Raw genomic sequence first — 24,616 nt, forward strand, 5'->3', positions numbered from 1 at the left:
CTCTCACTTCAACATACCTGATGGATGTCACACACACACACACACACACACACACACACACACACACACACACACATCAGTAACTATGGCTCACAAAAGCATTGATTCAGGAGGTGGGGAGGTATCCCTCAACAGAACATATCAGAATCAAAGGCAGGTTAGCGTCTGAAAAGCCTACTATGTGATCATCACCTTTGTAGGAAACAAAGAGGCAATGTTCCTGCCAACTCAAAGATCTCACCTAGGATAAAAAGCTCATTTCACCATTGAAATGAACCATCTTATGTTGATAGTATTTCCAAGGGCACCCATAATTTGGGGCATCAAAGCTCATGACTTCCCTTTCCAGCTACATTTCAGATCTATATGGAGTGCTAATACAAATATTAAAACAATTTTTTTTCAAATTTAAGTATTATGTACAAAATCATGGACAAAATGTCACATTTCTGTACTGGTTCTGTACCAATGAGAACTTAAGACATTATTAAACTTGCTACAGATTTCTATTGTGTTAAAGGTCTACTCTGAATGAAGAGAAAGCAGATAATTGAACTATTTTAAATCCCTAAAACTTGAACAAATTTCACATATAAAGTGTTGCTTCCTCTCACTTTTCACTATTCTAACCATACATAAATCACTGGAAGATACTTAACACAGCAGAAACCTTGACTATCTTCCTCTGTTCATGTGAATCAAACAAAAGCAGAAAGTCAAAAGTACCAAACACACAATACAGACAGAGCTTAGTGAAGGTCTTCAAAGTTTTGGCTAAAAATTAAATATATATCTATAGATTATTTTGCTAACAAAAAAAAAGCAAATGCAGTCTTAGTATATATTAAGGATCTTACTATCTATATTAGTGGTTTGTAAGCAAGTATATTACAGAATCACACACCCTACCTACCTGTTCACCTGTATTTTAATATAGTTTAGGTCTAGGATTGGTACTTAGGCAAGTATATGTTAAACAAAGGTCTAAATTATTTGGTAAGAAAAAGGAGACAATCACACACTGCTTTGTCCCAATTATACCACATTTAAACTACTGTACCAGGTTCCAGACTTCTCAATTTCAAAAGACCATGACTTCCAACAAGAGGTAGAGGGGAAGAGGAAAGGGAGAGTAGAAATACGATGGAAGGGAACTTAGTTCCCAACATGGTAGCAATGAAGCAAAAGCTTTATAGAGGGCCACTTGTTAGGAATTTTATAAATTTGGCTCTACCTTTAATTTCCCTCCAACTCTAGAATGTAACAGCAGTGATGCTTTCTAGGGAAAGGAACACATACATAAACAAGAAAAAAAAGATCTCCAAAATTCCACAATGATATATAAAAACAAGTTCAGAAGAATACGGAGAGCAATGAAGGGTTTTACCAGGTGGGAAACTTTACAAGTGGGCAAAGAATAGAAGTTGCATTGCACTTAAGGAAACTTGACCTAGAATGCATAGCCTAATATATTTTATACATATGTAATATATGTTTATAAAAACAAACCATTTATTTATTTATATAAACACAAATCGTGTTAAACATTTAGAATAACCCAAGAAATCTACCAAAGCAGAATTCAACCAGATGATTTTACAAGGTTAACGGCTCTAGACTGCCTAGATTATCTCAGCTGGCAAAATAATTTGTAACTAGTTCTATGATCCAGCATTCATTTGTTCGACGATGAGAAGCTTGACCATGTACTTCTAAAATGCAGTCTTGGGGGGGCTCAGTCAGTTGAGCATGCAACTCTTGATTTCAGTTCAGGTCATGATCGCATGGTTGGTGCAGCTGGAGCCCCTCAATGAGCTCTGTGCTGACAGTGCAGAGCCTGCTTGGGATTCTCTTTCCCTCTCTCTCTCTCTCTCTCTGCCCCCCCTCCCCACTCTCTCTTTCTAATAAGTAAACTTTTTTAAAAACTTAGAATGCAACCTGGGGCTATGACATAAATCACCCAAGAATCTCAGAAGATTACACAGAGACTGCAATGTCTGTTGACTATAGATGGTCTATTTCAGTGGTAAGATCAACACCAAAAATACTAAGTTGTCCTGTAAGATTTAAGACTAATTTACAATCTAATCTTAAATAGGGTGGTCATCTTTGAACTTATTAAAATGGCCAAAGCCTACAACCTTTCCGTCCTTGTGGTTATAGACAGGGCACAAGAGGCTTCTGGTTCTTTTTTAAAAGTTATGTACATACTGAGCAAGGGAACATGGGGAGCAAATGTAACTCTGACACTGAAATATTTTGTGTGAACAAATGAAATTGGGCACCTTCAAGCAAACAAGGTCACATGAGGCTGCAAAAGTAACCTTCATGGGATATGTCCAAATCTAACACATACACACATCACCTTCCCTTCCTCACTCTGAACCTAAAAACAAATGCATGCTGATATTCTGATGCTTTCTCTCTCCAAGAAGGGCATTATGATACTTCCAGCTTCCCAGATTCACAAACTAAAGGACTATCCCGGACACTTTGTTAACACCTTCCACCACCGATCACTGACTAATCTTGCCAATTGCAGCTCTTTGTTTTTTCTTGAATCATCTATGCTTTCCAACCTCAACTCTTCTAATAAATCCCATGGTTTCTAACCAGGACTTTTACAACAGTCCCTTACACATCTCCCAAAAATGTCAGTTTGTCCAGTATTTGATCCACTGCTATCAAAACTATGTTTCATCTGTTGGCATCACTCTCTGGTTAAAAAACTTAGTAACTGTCGGGGGCCCCTGGGTGGCTCAGTTGGTTAAGCCTCTGAGGGGTCAGCTCAGGTCATGATCTCATGGGTTCCTGAGTTCCAGCCCTGCGTTGGCCTCTGTGCTGACAGTGCAAAGCCTGAAGCCCACTTAAGGCTCTGTGTCTCCCTCTCTCTCTGCCCCTCCCCTGTTCATGCTGTCTGTCTCTCTCTCAAAAATAAACATTAAAAAAAAATTTAAAAACTTAGTAACTTTCGGCACAGACAAAATAATGTTCATATTCCTCACCCTAATCTTAGAACACTCCATTATTCGTTCCTCTATCCCCACCCTACTCTATCTTAACTCTTAAAAATTTCCCACCATCCCACCCCTCCCACATCCACAAAGGCTAGCCTCTCCATTCTACATGTCATTTCCAGAATACACCATCGCTCCATACATGGCATCCAGTCCCACAACATGTTTTGACCTTTCTCTGTCCTTCCCTCTGAACCTCATGTACACAGGGGAAACACAAACATTCCTATAAGGATACATTGAGATTTTTCTTCTTTTTAAGTTTATTTATTTATTTTTGAGAGAGAGAGAGAGAGTGAAAGAATGAGAGAGAGAGAGAACATGACCAGGGGAGGGGCAGAGAGAGGGAGGGAGGGAGGATCCCAAGCAGGCTCTGTAATGTCAGGGCAGAGCCAGCGGGTGGGGCTTGATCCCACCAACCTTGAGATCAAGACCTGAGCCAAGATGAAGCATCAGACGTTTAACCCTTAACTGACTGAGCCACGCATGCATCCCCTTTTCTTCTTTTTTAGATACATTCTTTATATTGTACCCTATATACACAAGAAAAGGTGGGAAACAAATATAAAAGAGAAGTTAGAAAGGAAGGGGAGACAGAATTTTACCACAAATCCATGCTAAGAAGGTGATAGTATTTGAGGGGCACCTGGGTGTCTCAGTCTGTTAAGAATCAGACTGGAACTCAGGTCAGAATCTCACAGTCCTTGAGTTCAAGCCCTGCATTGGGCTCTCTGTGCTCTCTGCTGTCAGCACAGAACGCACTTTGGATCCCCTGTCCCCCTCACTCTCTGCCCCTCCCCACTCGTTCTCTCTAAATAAATAAACAAACAAATAAACAAACTTAAAAAAAAGAAGGTGACAGTATTTAAGCATTGAATTTAGCTCTGATCTTTCAGGAGTGCCAAGTTCTCATAACTTTCCATATTTCAAAGTATTTATCACTTTGCACTGCAATCATTTGTTAATGTTGTATCTTTACTATCTACTCAGGGAGGGGGTGCAACAGAGGTCCACTCTGAACCCTTCACCAACAATCCCACCTCTCTGGTATGTTCTGAGAACTCCTCAAAGGTTCTAAAATTTAAAAACATGAACACAGTAAGTTTTCCAAGGAAAATTCCCACAGGCTAGGGATCCCTAGTTTCAATCTAGGAGCTAACCATGCTAAAGGTGACTTTCCCACTAGGAACGAGAAACTTACTTACTTTACCAGTAAGTACTGGTATTCTGATCTTCCTCACAATTAAATTCCCTCATATAAATTAATAACCTGACATTCTGATTCATGACTTAGAATTTTATTAGTGTGCTTTAGCAATGAATAACCTCTGGTTCTATAGAAAAAGTGCATCTCTGACCTGCAAGGCTGAGATCTGGATTCTAGCCAAATGCTAACTTCAGTGCCAAAACCAACACCCCTTTCCCCACCCCTAACACACACACATACACTTGACAGAGAAATGCCTACCAGTCTCTGTCACCTTAACTCAACCATATTACACATAACCAGCAATCAGCTAAGGCTAATCTACTTATGCTCTTTGGATAGAATAGTAAAAAGATGAAATGCTTGAGTAAAAATTTTTTGTTTTGTTTTATTTAAACACCATCTCTGATTCTATCATATTTACTTCTGCAAAGGTTTTTTTTTAAGTGGGCCCACACCCAGTGTGGAGCCCAATGCCGGGCCCAAACTCAGGACCCTGAGATCAAGACCTGAGCCGAAAACAAGAGTAGGATGGATGTTTAATCATCTGAGCCACCCAAGCGCCCCTGCAAAGATTTTTCTTTAGTAGGTAGACACCTTGTCTTTATGTTTTTAGGTAGTTACAGAAATTGTTTTAATATTTTAAAATTTAGTTTTATATAACTTTCCAGTTCTTAAAGCATGGTAATAATCCAAGGTGTGGAAATAATTTTTAAAATGTTACACACACACTGCTTTTTCTCCCATTCATCGATTTAAACAAACCATAGCAAATGAAAATATATGAAGTTCCTTAGTCTCATACGGGAAATGCAAAGAATAATCAACAAAATCCTGACAAGTAAAACTGAAATTAATCATTATACACAGTATAACTCAGATACAGAAAAAGCAAAGCATAAAAATAACATGTTTCTGCATATAAATGATGGATAAAATTTTTTTAAATATTATAAAATAAAAAGGCTTATATTTCCAGACTATGCATAAACTATTAGAAAAATTATATTATGTATTTAATAAATACTTTGGTACTTAAAAGTCCTTCAGGCAAAGATATTTTTTTTAACGTCCATTACTTTGAAAATCATTATGAACCTGACTTTTTTTCAACTTTACTGGCCTGAGAATCAGTGAAGTAGGCTCAGTACTCTCTTATGTACATTTTAAAAAGAATTGTCTCTCCTTAGTAGAACATCATTTGTTTTCATATTCATCTCAACATATCACAGGAATGCAGTTACAGTTTTACTACCACCTTTTAACCTAAACAGGTCCAAGAGCCCTTGTAAAAATTGAAATACATTTTCAAATATGTATACATATTTCAGTGCATATGTATATTTCTTTCATGAAACTATATTTCCAGGTCACATCACAAAAATTGTGTATATGTCAATCTAGAGTTTCAGGAACCCATTTCAGAGGGTCACATACCAGTTAAACATTGATCTTCTAAGAAATTTAAGCTTGTCCAGCCATCTGGGTCAAGAGACAGGAGTGTAAAATTTTACTTCAAAATTTTATTAATTTTGCCCATAGGTCCAACAACTATGGAGCAGGTGGTCCTAAAAATGCTTTCTGAACATGTCAAGCAGAACAATGTCAAATGACTACATTTCTTTACAATGTTTTGTTTTTCTGATTATAAAATGTGTGTTCAGGTTTAAAAACTTTAAAAGTACCGAAAATAGAAAAGTAAAAATCACCCATGATGCACTCATACAAACATTTTGACAACTATCCTCTCTGTTATGCATTTTGTTGTTACAGGTGATAGCTTGCCGTATCCTCGATTCTGTTTCCTAGTTTTCCTCTCTACTCATCAACACATTTTCCCATGTGATTAAACACTCTTCATTTAACACTTTTTAAAATTCCTATCTTGTGTTGCTCTCAAGCAATACATAAAATGTTTCAGAATCAGATATTAACCACAGTGTAGAGTTAGCAAACTCAGAGAAATTGCAGGGCAATCAGGCTATCAGAATTTAAATATTTATATAGCACCTATCATTGAAGTGCTCTGTAGGTTGACAAATGGTCTGAGTTAATATGAAAACAAAATAGAAGTTTTTCCTCTATAGGAAGGTGTGGGATGGACTGGCCGCATGCCTTTAGATAAGATGGGATTTGTCAGACTATTTGAAGACTAATAAGAAGAGAAAGACTTGAATTTTCTTTGAACAGTCTAATGTTTTTGCTGTATTAGAGGCTGAAATGTTAAAGCATCTACAAATACATCTGTTTAAGAGGGAGAGCATGAGGACACTTAAACGTATTAAAAATTTGTTTTAAAATAATAAGACACATATGTAAGAATAAAATTCCAAAACCAACTTTTATCAAATGTTGTAATACCCTAACAAACTAATGACATTTGAAGAGTATAAGACACCTGATTAGAATTTGTTTCAATGTGGGCACCTAGGTGGCTCAGTCGGTTGAGTGTCTGACTTCAGCTTAGGTCATGATCTCATGGTTCACGAGTTCAAGTCCCGCATCGGACTCTGTGCTGACAGCTCAGAGCCTGGAGCCTACTTCGGATTCTGTGTCTCCCTCTCTCTCTCTGCCCCCTCCCCTGCTCATGCTCTATCTCTCTCTCCTTCAAAAATAAATAAACATTAAAAAAAATTTTTTTTAAGTAATTTGTTTCAATGTAAGGAGATCTGATGGTTTTCCTGAAAGTGGGGTTTACAATTTGTACATCCTCTGAAAAGCAAAGACAAAAGATAAACTTGGAAAGCAATAAAGTCGAACCAATCAGATTTTTTAAAGGAAATGAAGATATAGATATTCCCTTAATATGTGGCCTCTGAATAAAAGAGAAAACTTAAAGAAACTCTTCTCCCTTCAAAGAGAAGTTCAGTCAGTCAATACCAATCTTGGTGGACTGCCTTCAAGATCTATTTCTCACTTACACTACCTCTTGGTCTAATTCCCAATTGTTCCAATAGCCTTTTCTCTTCGTCCATCTTAACACTTATTCTCACTAAACACAAAAAGCCTGAGAGATCCTGTTCAACATAGGCCTGATTACATTCTTTCTCTACCAAAAATCCTTCAATGGCTTCCCATTCTGCTTGGAGCAACGGCCTGGCAATGACTCCCATGGCTTACTTATCTACTGCCCTTTCCTGTCACCTGTCTGACATCTCCTTCTACATGACAGAAGCAAAAACCAGAGAATGTTCAATGACCAAGTTGGGGGGAAAGAAGACTACCACAGGAAGAATTTCTAAATTGAAGCCAATGGTGGTATAGTGAAATGATGCAGGACTCTTGCTCCCCTGAGGTCAAACCAAAATAACCACCTCAGACTAGACTGAAAGATCATTCAATAAGTGGGAAAATCTGGAAGAAAAGTGGTCTGAGTACTGAAGTCCTGTGAGAATTAGAAAAAAGAGGGAACATCTAGAGAAATATTTTCATGTGGTGAAATAAACCATTACCCCCTTCCACTGAGGGTCATTTCTGAGCCTATGCTGTACTGCTATTTTCCAGAGATTATAAGCAGGAAGTCCCTTGTTTGAGAATAATGGTAAATAATGAAAAAAAAAAAAAAAAGGAAGGATAAGACTGGAATTTTACCATGAAAAATGAAATAAAAAATCCTGAGAAAACTTTCAAAACAAAATATGGGTTATAATGGCAGCTATAGCACAAAACACGTTTCTGATGGGGTTCTATGACACATGATTGCAAAGCTGACTCTCAAGAGCATCATCAGCCATTTTTGCAAACATGTTCAAAGACTCCATCAATTTTCCTCAACATCTCCTTTCATCCTTTTCCACTCGCATCATTTTCCTCAGAAGCACCTCTCACCATCTTTGTCAGATTTTTCTCTCTCCACTGTTAATCTGTCTGACTCCCCAGGCTCTTCATTGGTCAGCTTTGATTGTACGTAACCAACTGTAATCTTATATCATTTTAATTAACTTCCAGAAAACCTAAATCTTTTATAAGACTTACAAGCTTGTTTTTTTTTTTTTAAATCAAATGTAAATTGATACTTTCTGATATTAAGCCCACAACCTTCAATGACTTGGCCTTAATGGGTAGGAATAGATACTATTCTTATTCAGTTAGAAGTGATGTTTGACAAAAACCTATGCCCATTATTTCCACTAACTTTATCTTCACACCTTAAAAAAACAGACTGTATTATTTCCATGTTATGATATGGATTATTAAAGTTCAGAAAGTTGAAGAAACCTGTACACATTACAAAGTGCATATACTCAACATTTGTACAGCAATTTATTTGTATTTAAGTTTTATAACAGCCATATGAAATAGGTAGAAAAATTGTTATTCCTGTCTTACAGAAGAAGAAATTGAGATGTAGAGTGGTAAAATAATTTTTTGGAGATATCCTCAATGGGGAAATCAAAGTGAAAATTTTATGAATGTCATACGTTCATAAACCATAATCTGTACACATGTATAAATAAAGAAGTTTTCCCCACAACACTGAACCAATCATTTTTTAACTATTTGTTTAATCAGATTGCAGAAGTCAGAACTTTCTGTCTAGTTTTAGTAGACAGAAGTTTGTAGTCCCCATGTTTCTCCACTGAGCTACCTACAGTGCACCTTAAATCTTCAGATTTCTGGGGGTACCTGGGTGGCTCTGTCAGTTGAGTGTCCAACTCTTGATTTCAGCTCATGATCCCAGGGTCATGGGATCAAGCCCTGTGTCGGGCTCCACGCTTAGCATGGAGCCTCCTTGAGATTCAGTCTCTCTCTCCCTCCCTCTGCCCCTCTCCCGGTCATCTACTCTTTCTCTAAAATTAAATTTTAAAAATCTCATATTTCTATACCCCACTCTACACATAACTAAATCAGGATATCTCACCATAGGACCTAGAAATTTTCATTTTAATATGCTTCCCATCTAATTTTTATTCACACTAAAACTTGAGAACTACAGCGTGCAACTGGATTTAGAAAGTACCAGAGCCTGGGGGACTCAGTCGGTTAAGCGGCCGACTTCGGCTCAGGTCACGATCTCACGGTCCGTGAGTTCGAGCCCCGCATCGGGCTCTGTGTTGACAGCTCAGAGCCTGGAGCCTGTTTCAGATTCTGTGTCTCCCTCTCTCTCTGACCCTCCCCCGTTCATTCTCTCTCTCTGTCTCAAAAATAAATAAACGTTAAAAAAAAAATTTAGAAAGTACCAGATGATATGTAGTTATAAGTAGGTGAGGTCAGGCCATCTCCTTGCAGATCTGTAAAGCGTCTAAAGGAAGTCTACTAATCTATTAATCAGAAACAGGCACTATTAGAATTCATAAAACAACAAACAGTCTGATTAACACAGCATTATAATTATATAAGATTAATTAACACCAAGGAAAAAGAAGCTAAGAATCTAGACTTACTGAGATACCCAGAAGGTAACAAATAGTCATTGTGAAACAGTCCTGGATGTTAAATGAGATACATCTACTTGTTGAAATATTTAAGTAATCTCTACACCCAACATCGGGTTCGAACTCATGACTCCAAGATCGAGTCACATGCTCTTTTGATTGAGCCAGCCAGGAGCCCCTAGTTGCTGACATTTTTAATCAATCTGGGCCCATAAGAGGTGAAAAAAAAAAAAGTCACACAAGATTGCCATAAGAGTACATTTATAAGTCAAAGTGGTAAATGCACTAAAGAAGTAAAGACTATGAATCAATGTCTTGGAAAGTAATAATGTCAGGAAAGTTCACAAATAGCATCACGACTTCTGAAAAATAATCTAAGTGCTTTTGGTCTGAAGACAGATCCTGACCCAATACATGGATGGGCTTCCTGCCCAGTGTCCAGGAGTGACTCTCTCAGGTCTTCTCCTCTTTCCAAATCACAAAAAGTTCTAGATTTTAAGTGCACCAATGTTATAACCCCAAAAGACTATACAGTAAATATATGGTTTTAAGCTGAGGAATTATTCCTTTGATTTTGATCTAGCCTTCTTTCTGCACAAGCAAATACCAGCCTTAATTTGTTCCACTCATTTACTGCGGGCAGTTTCCATTTCCCAACGCCACTTTTTTAGATAACTTAATCAGTGTCCATTTCTATCTGTACCCAACATTCCTAACCAAATTCTCACACTTTTCATTTAGGACTACTTAATTCCTTACAGAAGCTCCACTGGACACTTAAAAGTTCTAGTGTCATTCTTTAAAAGGGTTAAGAAGAGCCGATTCAATTATTATTCAAGCAAAAAGAAATAAAAAGAAGCCGACAATATGAGGCCACTGCCTTTAAAACTGGGCTATAATTTAGGTGCTGCTTATCTAGCAAAAACAATTCCAATCAGAGCAAAAACAAATCATTAAGAGTAAAAACAGACACTATTCAAGATGGTACACATAGCTAGCTTCCTGTCCCAAAATGTAGTTAAAAGATTTTGCTTCTAAATTTTGTGTTAAAATGTCAAATTGGAAATGGCTTATTTTCAAAAATATATTTTGCTCATTTCAAAATACGAATTTTAGGACTAAATTCTTAGTTTGTAATTTATTTTTTTCAAATAGAAACATTCAGGTTTTTAAAAAATAATATATTTAAAGAAATCTCAAACTCTTGATAGTTTTCAGTAACGGCAACCTTTCAAAAAAAAAATCTACCTATGAGACCATTTGACATCCACAAAGTAAAAGAAACTTGTCACTATATAATATAGTTGAACGTAACCTTTTTTCCACTACACTTGTACTCCCAGTTTATCTAAGGGCATGATAATCTGACTACCATGCTGAAAAGAGATATTTCTGATTTCAGTGAAAGGCTATGACAATATCTCTATTAAGTATTAAAACTTCAGCAACAAAATATTGTTGGTCTTAAAGCTTTCTATCTTAACAAGTTCTATTAAAAACTAGATATATCAAAATAATTGGATAAACTAAAACTTGCCATCTCAAGAAAATGGTGTCCATTTCTGGTTTTTCAGCTCATCTGGACTCTACAATTATGCCACCAAGTTTCTAGATTATTTAGCACAATTGACAAGTCATCTCTGGAAACAACGGACTCAAATCAGATTTCATAATTGAGCACAATTAAAGGAAAAAAAGAGAGATTTACTTTACATTAGACGTTTCCAGATATACAGCTATTCAGTAAGAACCTCTAACAAAAATAGAGACCAACACAGTATACAAGGGCGGCAGTTCAGATCACCTGCCAACTCTTTGCAGAAAGTGATGGGAACAAATAAAGTCAATGCTTATTCTTTGTCAATTAATTTATCAGTTGAACATGGAGAAGGCTTAGAAGACTTCAGTTTTTATTTTTCTAAAAAAATGTACCTAATTTCAAAGCTTGTTTTAACATTTACACTGTGACGATCTTGGTGGTAGCTTTGGTTATTTTCAGTTCGGAATGAGCTAAAAATAAATATCTAGGACTCATGCTGAAAGTGGGATTTCCTCCCAGTAAGAGCACAGCAAATTCAGCCCCTTATCTGACACATGCAAGAGAATAGTTTTTTAAGTAATAAAAATACAAATACATTAAAAATCTAAGTTTGTGGACTAGCTGATAGGCTATTTCTTTTCTACTTTCCATAGAAATTCACTTAAATCCGTTTAATTACTAGCTCAATCAGTAGATTAGGGAGATAAATATTTCAGATTAAAAGTCATTTATTTCTTTTCCATCCATTACACCTGCCAGCCGGCACCCACAATGAGCAAGGCGCTGGGCTGGAGCAGGCTATGAAGTTTGATTCTTTTATAATGAAAACAGTTATGATCAGAGTCTGACGTTAGTTCGTTAGCCTAGAAAGCAAAGTTTGAAGGTAGCCTAGGCAACTCAACAGGTCCTCTGCTTTTCAAACTTTGAGAGGCTGTTGAGGGGTCAGGACCCCAAAATACAAACTACCAAACAAGGGGATGCTCTGTATCACCATGCCTCATGAGGAGCATTGCCTAAGTGGACCTGTGAATTGAATCATATGCAATGCTTAGTTTAAAAGTAAGAACTATTTCCTTCATTTTTAAACTAGCATTTAGGTAAGAGTGCCGACTCCACGTGGGCTGCCACAAAATAAAGCATTCCCAAAAGAACATTTTTAATGACTTCAAACTTTATTTAAGTGGATTATACCTGGACAGAGGCAAACACTTGCCATAGACATAGCATAAATATTCAGTTATTTAAACTTCCTTCAGAAGATGGAATATTTTTATTAAAATCCTATTAAATCAAAACCACAAGCTTCTTGCATAAAATTATTTCCATAATCTGACTGGGTACTGTGGGGTGTGGGGGATAGAAAGGTATTCCTCAAATTTTAAATATACTCTGAGGGAGAAGAATCTCCTAGGTTAAAAACACATGAATTAAAAGCATATCTTTGAAATACACACACACACACACACACACACACACACACACACACACACACAAACACATACACACTTTATCAGAAAAGATGACTGGCAAAAAAAGTTTTACATGACCAACTTCTGCATTTTTTAAAGCAATTTCAAAAATTAGCCAGGGTGAATGACTAGTTACATTCAAATACAAACTCTTTCAAGTAACAGTTATGATTATTATGACACTTTATTCTCCAGCTAGCTACTTCTAGAAGTCTAAATTTAGCCAACTTCACCAGGAGTGAGCCTGAGTTCACATTATTTCATTTTAGCTAAATGTGCTTCTTTGCATATGATTCTACTGCCTTTTGTTCATTTTAGATTTCCCAAGTGATACGTGAAAAATCCATGTATCTCACTATTTTTATTCTGGAATGCAAAGATAAATAATGGGCCTGGCTCAAAGAAACGGAATTTATAAATCAAAGGTCACCACAAGCATCACACACAGATATAAACCATTATACACAAAATAAACACATACTTAAAAAAATCATTGTATGTATCTGTGTATATAAAGCAATATGGCTTATACAAAAAGTAATTTTCCCTGCATTCTCAATGTAATATTGGAACACTGCCTAGAGTTAACGACTTTGTGGAGTTTGGGGAGAGGAGATGGAAGAGGACATTCAAAAATCACTACCTTTTTCAAAACCTGTACCTTTTTCTGAGTTCACCCTGCAGTTTGAAATCACACAGAGCTCCAAAGCCACCTCATCTCAATCCCTAGTCTTGAAATTCCATACTACCTGAATCTCTAATCCTTTCTATACACAAAATAGAACTATTTCCATTTCATTTTGTATAGTGTTTGCATAAACAATGGTGAGAAGTCATCAGCCCTTTACAGACACTGTTATACTTTTCGTCCATTAAAATTACCAGCAGGTTTGTCACTTTAGTTTCCTAAGTTACCAAGATAACGACCTGCACTATAAACATAAACACTTTCATTTCTAAAGAGACATTAGATAACCCAATTATACACTAATCACCATGAACGTGACTAATCACATGGTCACACTGTCCACACAAGCAATCCCTGTTAAAAATCAAACTCTGAAAGGCAGAATCATAAATAACTGGCAATTTTAATACTGTGTTACGAATCATGTAAACATAAAGTCTCCTTATTCAAGAAGTCTGTGAAACTCCCCTCCAGTTAAAATAATATTTTTAAATATGTGCAATAATGTGAAATGAAGAAAAGACGAAAAACAGACTTTCCACCTATTAGTGTAGCAGTTAGTGGTACAAGAAAGAGTTACTAAGGTCACTTATAAATTTGAATGATTGTGTATCAAGTGCCATTATTAAATCTACATAGACTTGCTATTCATTATAACTGAACAGGTCACATGCATATTCAAATATATCATTTGTTTAAAAGGTAGGGGCACCTGGATGGCTCAGTCAGTTAAGCATCTGACTCAGTTTGGGCTCAGGTCATGATCTCACTGTTTTGTGAATTTAAGCCCTGTGTCAGGCTCTGCACTAACAGTGTAGAGCCTAGTGCAGAGCCTGCTTGAGATTCTCTCTGTCCGTGTCTCTCTCTCTCTCTCTCTCTCTACTCCCCTCCTGCTCACATGCTCTCAAAATAAATAAACATTTAAAAAAATTGTTTTAAGTACAGCTGCACTGTCCAAAAAGGTAGCCATTAGTCACATATATCATTTGAGTACTTGAAATGTGGCCACACCAAACTGAGATATGCTGTAAGTGTAAAACATACACCAGGTATTTAAATTTACAACAACAAAAAAAATGCAAAATATCCTGATATTTTTATATTGATTTTATGTTGATATGACATAATGGATTACTTTAAATATGACTATCGTGGATTTCACCTGTTTCTTTTTACTTTTCTATGTGGCTACTCGAAAATATAAAATTAAATACGTGGCTCATGTTAGATTTCTATTGGACAGCACTTATCTATAATGTTTACAAGACTGTTTTCATCAAAGCCACTGGGTGACACTGTTTCTCCACTAAATTGGTACAACCAAAGCAATTTCCTGGCAGAGGAAAAAAATCACACACACAGGCATGCACACATGTACCCATGTGGACATATACACCAAGAGACATAATATGCTCTTTATATCTATATTCATAGGATGAAACTTTCTTAGGATGAAAGAAAAAAGTACACAATAGTAATTTTATTACTATCTCAGGATGACAACATGAACACATTTAAGTAATTTTATTACCATTTTAGCAGGACTAGCTATATTTAAAAGTCTTTAATGATCATTCAGATTCCTCGATAACAAATGACAGCTCTAATCAAATCAAACAGGCTGAACTTGTTTAGTTGCTGATTTTTCCCAACTAGCTTTCCACCTTATAAATGGCAATGTTCTTCACAACCTCCTCTAATATTACATCCTATTTACTTACATTTTAATGGATTCCTGAGGAAACCATGCAAAATAACTTAGGTGAACAAAAACCACCAGCTGTTTTTGCTAACAAAGAAATGCTTTACTGATGTGCAGATTACTTTTTGCCTTGGATTTTGAAATCCTGAACATTTTTAAATAGATATAAAAAACTAAAATAAAAACAAAACTCAATAGTCAAGCCACCAGAGCATGCTCTTCTTTGATGAGATAAAGACTCCACAAAGTTAGACTTTGCAATGCAATTGATATTCAATCATGGGACAAAGTCCTGAATGATACATTACGGAGGCTACCTGGTACTTTGATAACCAGAAAATTCATTGTAAGGGCTCAAGTTTTCTGTTGTTATTTGTCCATTCAATGGGTTTTATTCAAATTCTGAATGAGAATTTAGAATTCTTTCCATGTGCAACTCACAAATGATACTTAAATTTACCAGCCTCCTTTCCTACTCTTCCCCAAGCAGCATATTCAGGCCCAAGAGAAAAATGGATAAAAACCAACATTTTGCCTCAGTCTGACTACATACATTTAGCTGACTTTCCCTTTCTTCTAAAATCAGACTAATTTTAGTCTCTTAACTACAAACTATACAGAATTGAGCATTTTGAGATCTCCTTGCTACAAATTACTTAAGGCCATAAACTACCTCAGGATATGAAAACAATCATTGTACTATATTGAAGTGTAACTTCCTAAATCCTGTAATAACTTTATTTCAGAAGTACTATAAAGGTATAGTAATGTAACTTCCATTTCAAATAAAAAATTCTGTCTTCAAAATGCATAGTTGCTGAAATTCTAAAAACATTTATGTTTAACCAGTAATGAGGAAGTTATGAAAATCTATGAAACTATAGACTTTTATCCCGGAAAAATGAACAGATGAAGTTTTGCATAAAATTTCAGAGAAGAGATGAATGGTTCTGGATCTAGATGTAAAACCTACGCTCAACCTATATGCATTCTTTCAGCTATTATCTAAGAGGTCATTTAGCTATTTTACTGATTTCCCCTTTTCTTATGTTGATCTCTCATTACCCTAACTGGCTTTAAGCTCTGGAGGGACAAGTACTATATTATATCTGTGTATAATTTGTATGGCTTTTCGCACAAGGCCTAATATATAAAATGTGCTGATATGACATTCGAGAGGTTCACTGACCAAAGACCTTTACGGATAACATTCGCTAAATGTAGCATCTTCTTTTAAAACCGTAGTATACATTTATGGTGAACACATATAGCCGACTAATATTTTTGAAAATTTTTATCCAACAGATCTTTCTCTGAACTACAAGTTATTCAACATCTTCAAGATATTTTTCTTCCAGACAGTAAGCTGTGTATTTTATGTTGACAATAGCATTATATTCTTAGATCCAAGTTAAGACAATTCCCTAAAATCCTTATTGGGGAGGTAGGAGATCCTTCTAAAAAAATACTACCAACAGTAAAAGTATATATAAGTAGTTACTAAGAGGATTTAAATTCCCATACAAAAAAATAATATTCATTTGAATATTAACCGAGCAAATTTAAATATAAGAATATGAAGATACCTGAACCTTCTAAGGTTCATTATGAATTATTTAATAGAGCTTCATTAAAAACATGAATGTAGAAAGCAAACATAAATTAGGTTTTCAATCTCATATCTTGAGGGTTTTTTCAAAGATACAATTATAAATATCACAAGAGAAGAGGAGGAGGAGGAAGACTTGATGGGATAGGAGACAGAAGACCAACTAAATAAACAATTCACCACAAACATGTAGGGTCACACATAATTTCACAAAGCCAAAGAAACTTGCCTTATGCAAAGGCACTGTGTCTGCATGTCAAAATCTCTTTAGGATACCACATGCTACAACAGTTGCATTGATTGCCTTCCTACATCCATGAGATTACATCTCACAACAATGTTTCCTGAAAAATACAACTCCTATCCTAAATCCAAAATAAACTCATTCATTCGATAGGCATCATTGAAAACTTGTGTTAATCTACATAGACTCTATTGGGATGTTACTGGCACCAACCATATTAACTGAAATCTTAAAACATATAGAAATCTAATTTTGAGGTTCATAAACATTCCATTTCAATTCTATTTAAAGGAGAAGTGAAATTAAATTTAGTAAAGCCTTTATTCAACTAGAGTCGTGCAAAGATTAGTCTCAGAATTTTATTTCCTAATAGAATACAACAAATTCACACAAATGTCACTACAAATACAATGAATGCTTTTTCATGCCAGTGTCACTCACCCCTGCCTGCCTGCACCCCCTGCCCAGGCTTTTCAAAATGTATTTCATACACAGAGTCACTGTTCTGGTTGTTTATTTAATTAACATGACAGCCCAGCATACACAGCATTTCTTTCAGTTCTACAGTTTTAACTTTTTACACTTTAGACTCAATACAGAAAGAGTAAAATTACTGTTTGACTCCTTCCAACCTCTGTAAATTTATATAGATTCACTGACTATTTCTGTCAGTTAAAACCGTTTTTTCAGTATGCTTTAAATTTATCTGTATATACAAAGTAAAAATCACAATTTTGTCCCCACAAACACACAAAATTATTTCCCTTTACCTTTCCCAAGGGATAAGAAAGTCTTGTGTTTTTCTTTTTTAATATTTTCAGAAGTTGAGATTAATTAATTTTAATTCTGTCAGCAGGTCATAAATAAATAATCAGTATTGTTCTTTGTATCACCATAAGCTGAGTTATCCTACTGAAATGTTATAAAATTAAAAACCTATGATTGTTTCTGAAATTTATTCAGTTTGAGGAATATAGTGTATTATACTTAAATGTATTAGGAACTCAAAGGACAATATAGTCTTTATTTTCAAAAGAAATAATTCTGTATTTTTATAGCCACACTATAAACAGAAGTTATACTTTTCCATATAAAAGATGTATCAAGGCCTATCTGTGTCTACCAGCAAAAAGCATATCTATTTCTCATATTTTTGTTTTATTGTTGCTACTTGCTTTTTCATTTCAAAATGTCTTTCTTACGTCAATGATGAAAAACTTGATTCTACTTTTGACAACCAACCACCAGGCTCCACTACATTCCTACAAAAATCTGTTGTTGCTAAAGATGTTTAAGAGTTTTTAGGGAAATGAATATTTTGAATTTTAATTCTACAATATAAATATATAGCCGTACATTTCTGATGGATACGGTATCCATCCTAAAGAATTTTGTCAATGAGTGGTCCAAATAACACGAACAGAGAGAGACACATACCTGGGGTGTACTTTGTGTGAAGCCATAGGCAAAAATACTAAATTCTTGACATGTAACCAAAATAAAATAGCACTGGTTAGGAATCTTTCAAAATTCAAAGTGCAAGGTGGTCACAGTAATTAGAGAGGAATGACCAGCCAATGGTGTTCTTTGACTTATAAAGAGAATGGAGACACCACTTCAAACACAATTTCCAAATGGTAAAAATTTCATAAAATTTTATATTGAAAAATAGCATTAATCATACAAAATATCTAGTAATTCAAGAAATTCTAAGTATCTTGCATAGTCCAGTGTTTAGACAGTGCAGTGATAACTTGAGAGAGACATATCTGCTCTAGAACGTGAACGAACACCCACTTAGAAAAGATACATATACCATAATGGACACACATGTGCCAACCAAAAAAGTGCAGTTTGACACACTGATCTACAAAATCAGCCTGAGTCTTGAGGATACTGGACTAGTATACTACTGAACTAAAAGCCACACAAATATTACAAACTTTTCTTTACGAAGAGTCAAGATACCTCCACTTGCATTCACAGACAGACCCAGTATCAGATTAATTCTGTGACTGAGGACTAGCCCTATTTCTCCTTCCTTCGCTTAAAGCCATCTTCATCATCCACACTGCAAAACTAATCCCATGTGTAATATCCAATCAGTAGACTTAGCTATGGTTCAGGAAGGAAGGGGGAAAAGAGAGGAAAATATCTCTGTCAGTTAGTTTGTCTTACGAGAATTTTTATCATCCATTCTCCTTGACCTTTTAGAATCGAGTCATTGAAAAGAGGTAGTTCGCAAGCAAGCGGCCACTACCATTCATACAGAGAAGAAAAGGCTGAAATTCTCTCACCTTTAAACCTCGCAACGAGCAAGGTCCAAGTAAATTCTCTGCCAGCCTTTCTGGGCTTTATGTCCTTACGCCTCCATTTAAAATTCACTTGTTGCCTATCATCTTGAGTTGAGAACAGACATTCTTTCATAAAGGTAGCATTCAGGGCAGGGTCATATATGTGCTTTACAAGTATTTTGATTCTTGACTTCATAAAGTATGCAGATGACAGTGTACACTTTGCACTCTTAACCAGAAGTTTGTTTCCTTATGATAAAACAGATAAGCCTTTTATTATATAGCTCCTGAACTTTTCACACAGTTAGACTAACGTATGAGATATTGCCCTATCTTGTAAGAGACTATTCCATGTTAGTTCCCACCCACCCCCCCCAATTCTACTCAGCAACAACTTTAATGAGCCGTATATGAAAACTAGTCTTAAGTAATACGCACACACTAACCAGTACCCTCATTAAAACTTCAAGGATCTAAACTTCTACTAAATGTAACCTTGTTTTTTCCATCAACCATAAGAGATCTAGTCTCTCTCACTTGAGAACATTCTTCATAAACAGTCTTAAAAAAAAAAAACAGGAACCAGAAAAAATGGCCAAAGTAGATTATAAACGTGCATTTTCAACAGCATTAATCAGCAAAACATTTAAAAATGCAATGCTAAGTTGTTTTCTTGTAAGTCTGCACATTATTTGAATTTTCCATTTATCAATTCAAATCAGAGAAAACCAAGAATTATCTGTAGGATAATTAACACTGCTAGTTAACTCACCTAAACACCTTTACATTAAATCCACTTGGAGCTCCTTAACTTCTAAATGTTGTACGGAATTTCAGAAATGTAAGAGGTTAAGTGATATTAATTTGTGGTCAAGCTATTTGTGATTAAATCACAGATTTGCCTTACAAAGTATGGTTCAATTTTGCAATGATCATATCACATTCCCCTTCAAGTCAAAGAAAAGTGTTCCAACTGTAATTAAACTAGCGGTGTTTTCATTTAAAAAACATTCTCTCCTGACACTTTGAAAAGAAACTGAACTGTGTTTTCCCCCTAATTGGTTTACCTTTAAATAGATGGCTTATTTTATTCTGGTGATTTCCAAATTTCTACCAAAACTAAGTATCAGTCAGTGGCCTGTTTTTAACTTCACTCTTAGAGTAAGCTTATACCCAAGAAATATTTGCTTTATCTAAACAAAAAGCTAAATAAGTACATTTGTTTTAAAATAAACACAGAGACTATGATGCTGTCATCCATTCTGCCAAATACTGTCAAACAACTGCATTCTGTGTAATCAACTCCATTTCAAAAACAAACTAGCCACCACACCATATGGTGACTGCTAGGTCTTAGAATCTACATGATTCTACACAGAATAACCTAAAAAGAAAAGCTTACTATATATTATGACATTCTCCCACTCACTAAAGTTGTCCTAAAAAGACCATAGGTAGGCATAAATTTAAATGGGAAAAGTGTAAATTTCCACTTGCTGTGTACATAATAAGCTCTCTACAACCCCCACCCCCTTAAGTGTCATTATCTGTTTGGAATAGAGAAGCAAACACTTATGTATACCTTTTCAGAAACAATTTGTATTTAAAATTGGGATTTGTTCTTTTATGCCCTTTATAGCAACTATATTCCATGGTCTCAAATCCCTTAATGATAAGGAGATTCATCTCCAAAATTCACTAACCTTTTTTTCCCCCCTCTAGGACTTCATTCATAATTCTCTTCTTTCTTTTTGAGAGATTTATACCACCAGCAATCTTAGAATTATTCTCCTGAATTAATATTTCCTGTATAATCTGAATAAATGCATTTGAATTTCTAAACATCCACTTAAGCGCACACTCAAGAGAAATGTTTTATTTTAGTTGACACTAAGAGCTCAGTTCAAGACTTTGACAAATTCCGCAGTTCAGACATATTGTTCCCCAAATAGAAGTTTATCATTAGGATACAAAACACATTAGCACATAAATAACTATGTCCCCAAGTTACATTTAAAAACAAATTGGGCACCACCAGATGCAGCCTCTTCAAGGAAAACTTACCGCAAAGTCAGAAAGCGTTTATCAACACCTCACCTTCAAGCATTCTTTGCTTTTACTGACTTCCATAAACATTTGTCACTTTGGATGAAACTTTATCAAAAGTATTTTAAAAATCTAGTAAGATCCACGTGTTGAAAAATCACCCAGTGCTAAAAAGCTGCACTGGAAGATTTCTGCTACATTAGTAAAGCTACGAGAGTACTTAAGTGGAGGGAAGTCAAACGCCAGGTGTAGCACATCTAAAAAGTTGACCCAGCTGTGGAAGACCCTGCAAACGCCACCTAGTTTTGTTACTTATTATTGTTTCTGTTGTTCAGGTTGTAAAATACTGTGGGAGACGAGAATACGTGTCTACTTTCCTACTAGGTCTGAAGTTAGAGCACTTTTCTAGGCTATCTTTGCTTTAGTACCCAGTTCTGGGATTCCCTCCACTTTGGGGCGAATCCCAAGCGTTTCGAGTCTTCCCGAGAGGCGAGAGGCGAGCGAGAAGAGCTTGCCAGCGCTTACCTGTTCCCTCGGTATGCAGGGCAGGGAGGTCCTCCGATGAGACTTGCTGCTGCAGCCGGACATCTCGGCGGACACCACGGAACTGGACCGCCTCCTCCTCTTAAATACTGGGATATCTTCCCTGGTCCCAGCAATCAGCTGGGACCCGAAATGCTCCCTCGGAGCCGCCCCCGCGGGCTGCGGCAAGATTTGCTCCACGTACCTGGCCAGGAGGAGCCCCAGCACGCCGGCCAAGTACGCCAGGTAAGGTCTCCAGGCGACCTTGAACCTCTCTAAGGAAATGAGGGACACGGTCCTGACCACGCTAGTCAAGGCGATCATGAGGACGCCCAGCCTCAGCCTCAGCACCAGCCATGTCGCGGCGGCCAAGCAGCTGAGCACCACCCCCGCGGCCGGGAGCGAGAGTAAGTGATCCTCCCCGACGCCCAGCCCAATCTGGACGAGCGCTTCCCCCCCGCAGCAGGCTGCCAGCAGTGAGACGGCCAGAGGCAGGCGCACCCCGGCGCGCAGGAGGTACAAGCCCATCCAGAAGAAGGCACACAGGAGACTGAAGAGCAGCGCCGAGGGCTGCAGCCAGGGGCTGAGCGGCGCGCCGCCCCCGGGAGCACCTCCCCGAAGCCCGGGGAAGACGCCCCCTTCTGCTCCCAGGGCCGCTTCCTCCGCCGCCGCAGCCGCCACCTCCTTACTCTGCTCCGGGTCCCGGCCGATCTCCCCGCGCACCAGCCTCACCAGCAGGGCCAGCAGAAAGGACAGAGAGCCGGCGCACAGCGCTGAGGAAAGTTTCCGGGAGCGCCGGAGCGACTGCAGCACCAGGTCTCTCCAGCGGCCGCGGCTGCCGGAGTCCCGCGGCGGTGCGGCGCCGGGGCGAGCGGGGTAGTCCCGGCCCGCGGCGGGGGCTGGATGCACCCCACCGTGGCCTGGCTTGTCTCGGACTCGGGCGGCCTCTCGGGGCACTGCCATTGTGTGCCCTCCTCACGGAATCCCCAAGGTCCCCCCGACGCCCCCACCCCGACACACACACATGCACGCACGCACCCTGTCCCTAATCCCACCCTCAGAATCCTTCCTTCTCCCCGGGCCCCCGAGCCCCACTACAAGTTTCAGCTTCCCAGTAAACTCCTGGGGAATCCTGGATGCTCCAAGGAGACGCCTTCAAGTTAAAAGCTAGCACAGACACAAACGATCAGACTTCCTCCTTTTCTCTCTTTGGAAAACTCTTAAAAATTGTGCTCCACCCCCACCCCCGATTTCTATCCTCCGGGGTCTCTTCCTACTTCAGGATTTTAAAAATTGCCCCACGCGCCCCGCGCACGGGGGCTGCAGCCTCTGGAGGAGCCGGAGGCGCGGGGCGAGCTCGGGGCCATCTCGTTCGGCGCTCGGCGTTGCGCTGCAACGCGCCGGGCCCGCGGCGTCTGGAGGTGCCCCTTTTCTTCCTTCCTGCAGCTCTTTCTCTATCACTCTTTCTTTCTCCTCGGCCGATCCTCCCCGGCACGGCCCCAGGAAGCGAACCGCCATTCCCCGGGGCAGAAAGCAAAGCCTCCCCTGCGTCTGTCGGTCCAGTCCATGGCAAAGGGTGGCAAAAAAAAAAAAAAAAAAAAAAAAAAAAAAAAAAAAAAGGAAAGGGGGCTGAGAAATAACCAAGAAGTTGCTAAGTCCCGTCGGAAAGAGACACAGTCCGAGAGGCTAGCGGCAGCGGCAAGAAGGGAGGGAGGGAGAGCGAGCGAGCTGGAGAGGAAGGGAGGGTGAGAGGAAGGGAGGGTGAGAAGGGAGAACGAGATTTACTTCTTTTTTTTTTTCTCCCCTTCTTTTTGGTGCGATGTAGGTGGTGATTTGCAGTTTTGCAAAAGGGAAACGAGTTTAGACGACTGGTTAAAACTGTATTAAAAAAGCGGGCAACTGGAGTGATCAGCGACTCAGCTTGCTTGCTGCTTTCTTTAAGGCAACTCCCTAGGAAAGCTTTCCCAGCCGAGTTCCCGCCTCCTCCCCCGGAGGAGGCGCTGCTTTCAGCGCTTTGCGGCATTCTCCTGAGCGGGTCCCGCACGCACTTGAGCACGTTGGAGAAAGGGTTGCTGAGGCTGGTCTACCACCGCCCAGCTTACTGAAGCCAGGGGTTGCGGGTTTCTGCGGCTGGCCCTCAGGCCGAGCTTCCTAGGACGCTAGGAAAAAAGGATTGTTCTTGCCTACTTGTCAGGCAGTGGAAACTAACATGCTACCTCCTGATGACAAGCCACATCTACTGTCAGTGATTCAAAGATGCTTAGTTCTCAAGTCAGTTACAACAGCAAACCAATTTCAGGTGGCATTGTAATGCTCTGGCTGCTCCTGCTGGAAGGTCTGTTTTAAACAGAACCCAAGCCTTTCCTATTATTACAAATGATGGAAAATCTCAAAAAGTTACCAAGACAGTACCAGCATTATTATTTTTCAATTTTTTTCTAATGTTTATTTATTCTTGAGAGAGAGAGAGAGAGAGAGAGAGAGAGAGACAGAACGTGGGCAGGGGAGAGGCATAGAGAGAGGGAGACAGAATCCGAAGCAGGCTCCAGGCTCTGAGCTGTCAGCACAGAGCCCAATGTGGGGCTTGAACCCATGAACCGTGAGAGCATGACCTGAGCCAAAGTCGGAGGCTTAACCCATTGAGCCACCCAGGCACCCCATAACAGCATTATTAAATTGGGAAATAAGAGTTGGGGGCGGGGTTTTTTGCTTGTTTTTTCCAAATTGTTATTTGAAAAATCCAGGGTATGAGCGTATTAGGCAACAGCTGTTGATGGTGGGTGGTAAATACATGGAGATTAAGTGACCCCAGCCTCAAGAAGGTTTACCAAATTAAGAAGCCTAAAAGGAATTAAAAGAAATCTCAAGGGAGAAGTGAGTCCAGGTAGGTTAACAGCAGGAGA

General features: G+C 38.3%; 1 protein-coding gene across 2 annotated transcripts in view; it reads right to left on the minus strand.

The window, feature by feature from the left end:
* PDE3A (phosphodiesterase 3A) overlaps window positions 1-22,715 on the minus strand; it is a 323,656-nt gene extending 300,941 nt beyond the window's left edge. The window contains exon 1 of one of the 2 annotated variants that reach the window (XM_040488738.1): window positions 21,717-22,676. In XM_040488738.1, the coding sequence (XP_040344672.1) occupies window positions 21,717-22,676 (960 nt within the window). Of the gene's footprint in view, window positions 1-21,716 lie in introns of both variants that reach the window. The other variant, XM_040488739.1, reaches the window with a different exon arrangement.
* Between the last annotated feature and the right edge of the window lie 1,901 nt (window positions 22,716-24,616).

The sequence above is a fragment of the Herpailurus yagouaroundi genome, unplaced genomic scaffold (genome assembly GCF_014898765.1).
Source record: "Herpailurus yagouaroundi ecotype Mexico unplaced genomic scaffold, PumYag 166, whole genome shotgun sequence".
Lineage (NCBI taxonomy): Eukaryota > Metazoa > Chordata > Mammalia > Carnivora > Felidae > Herpailurus > Herpailurus yagouaroundi.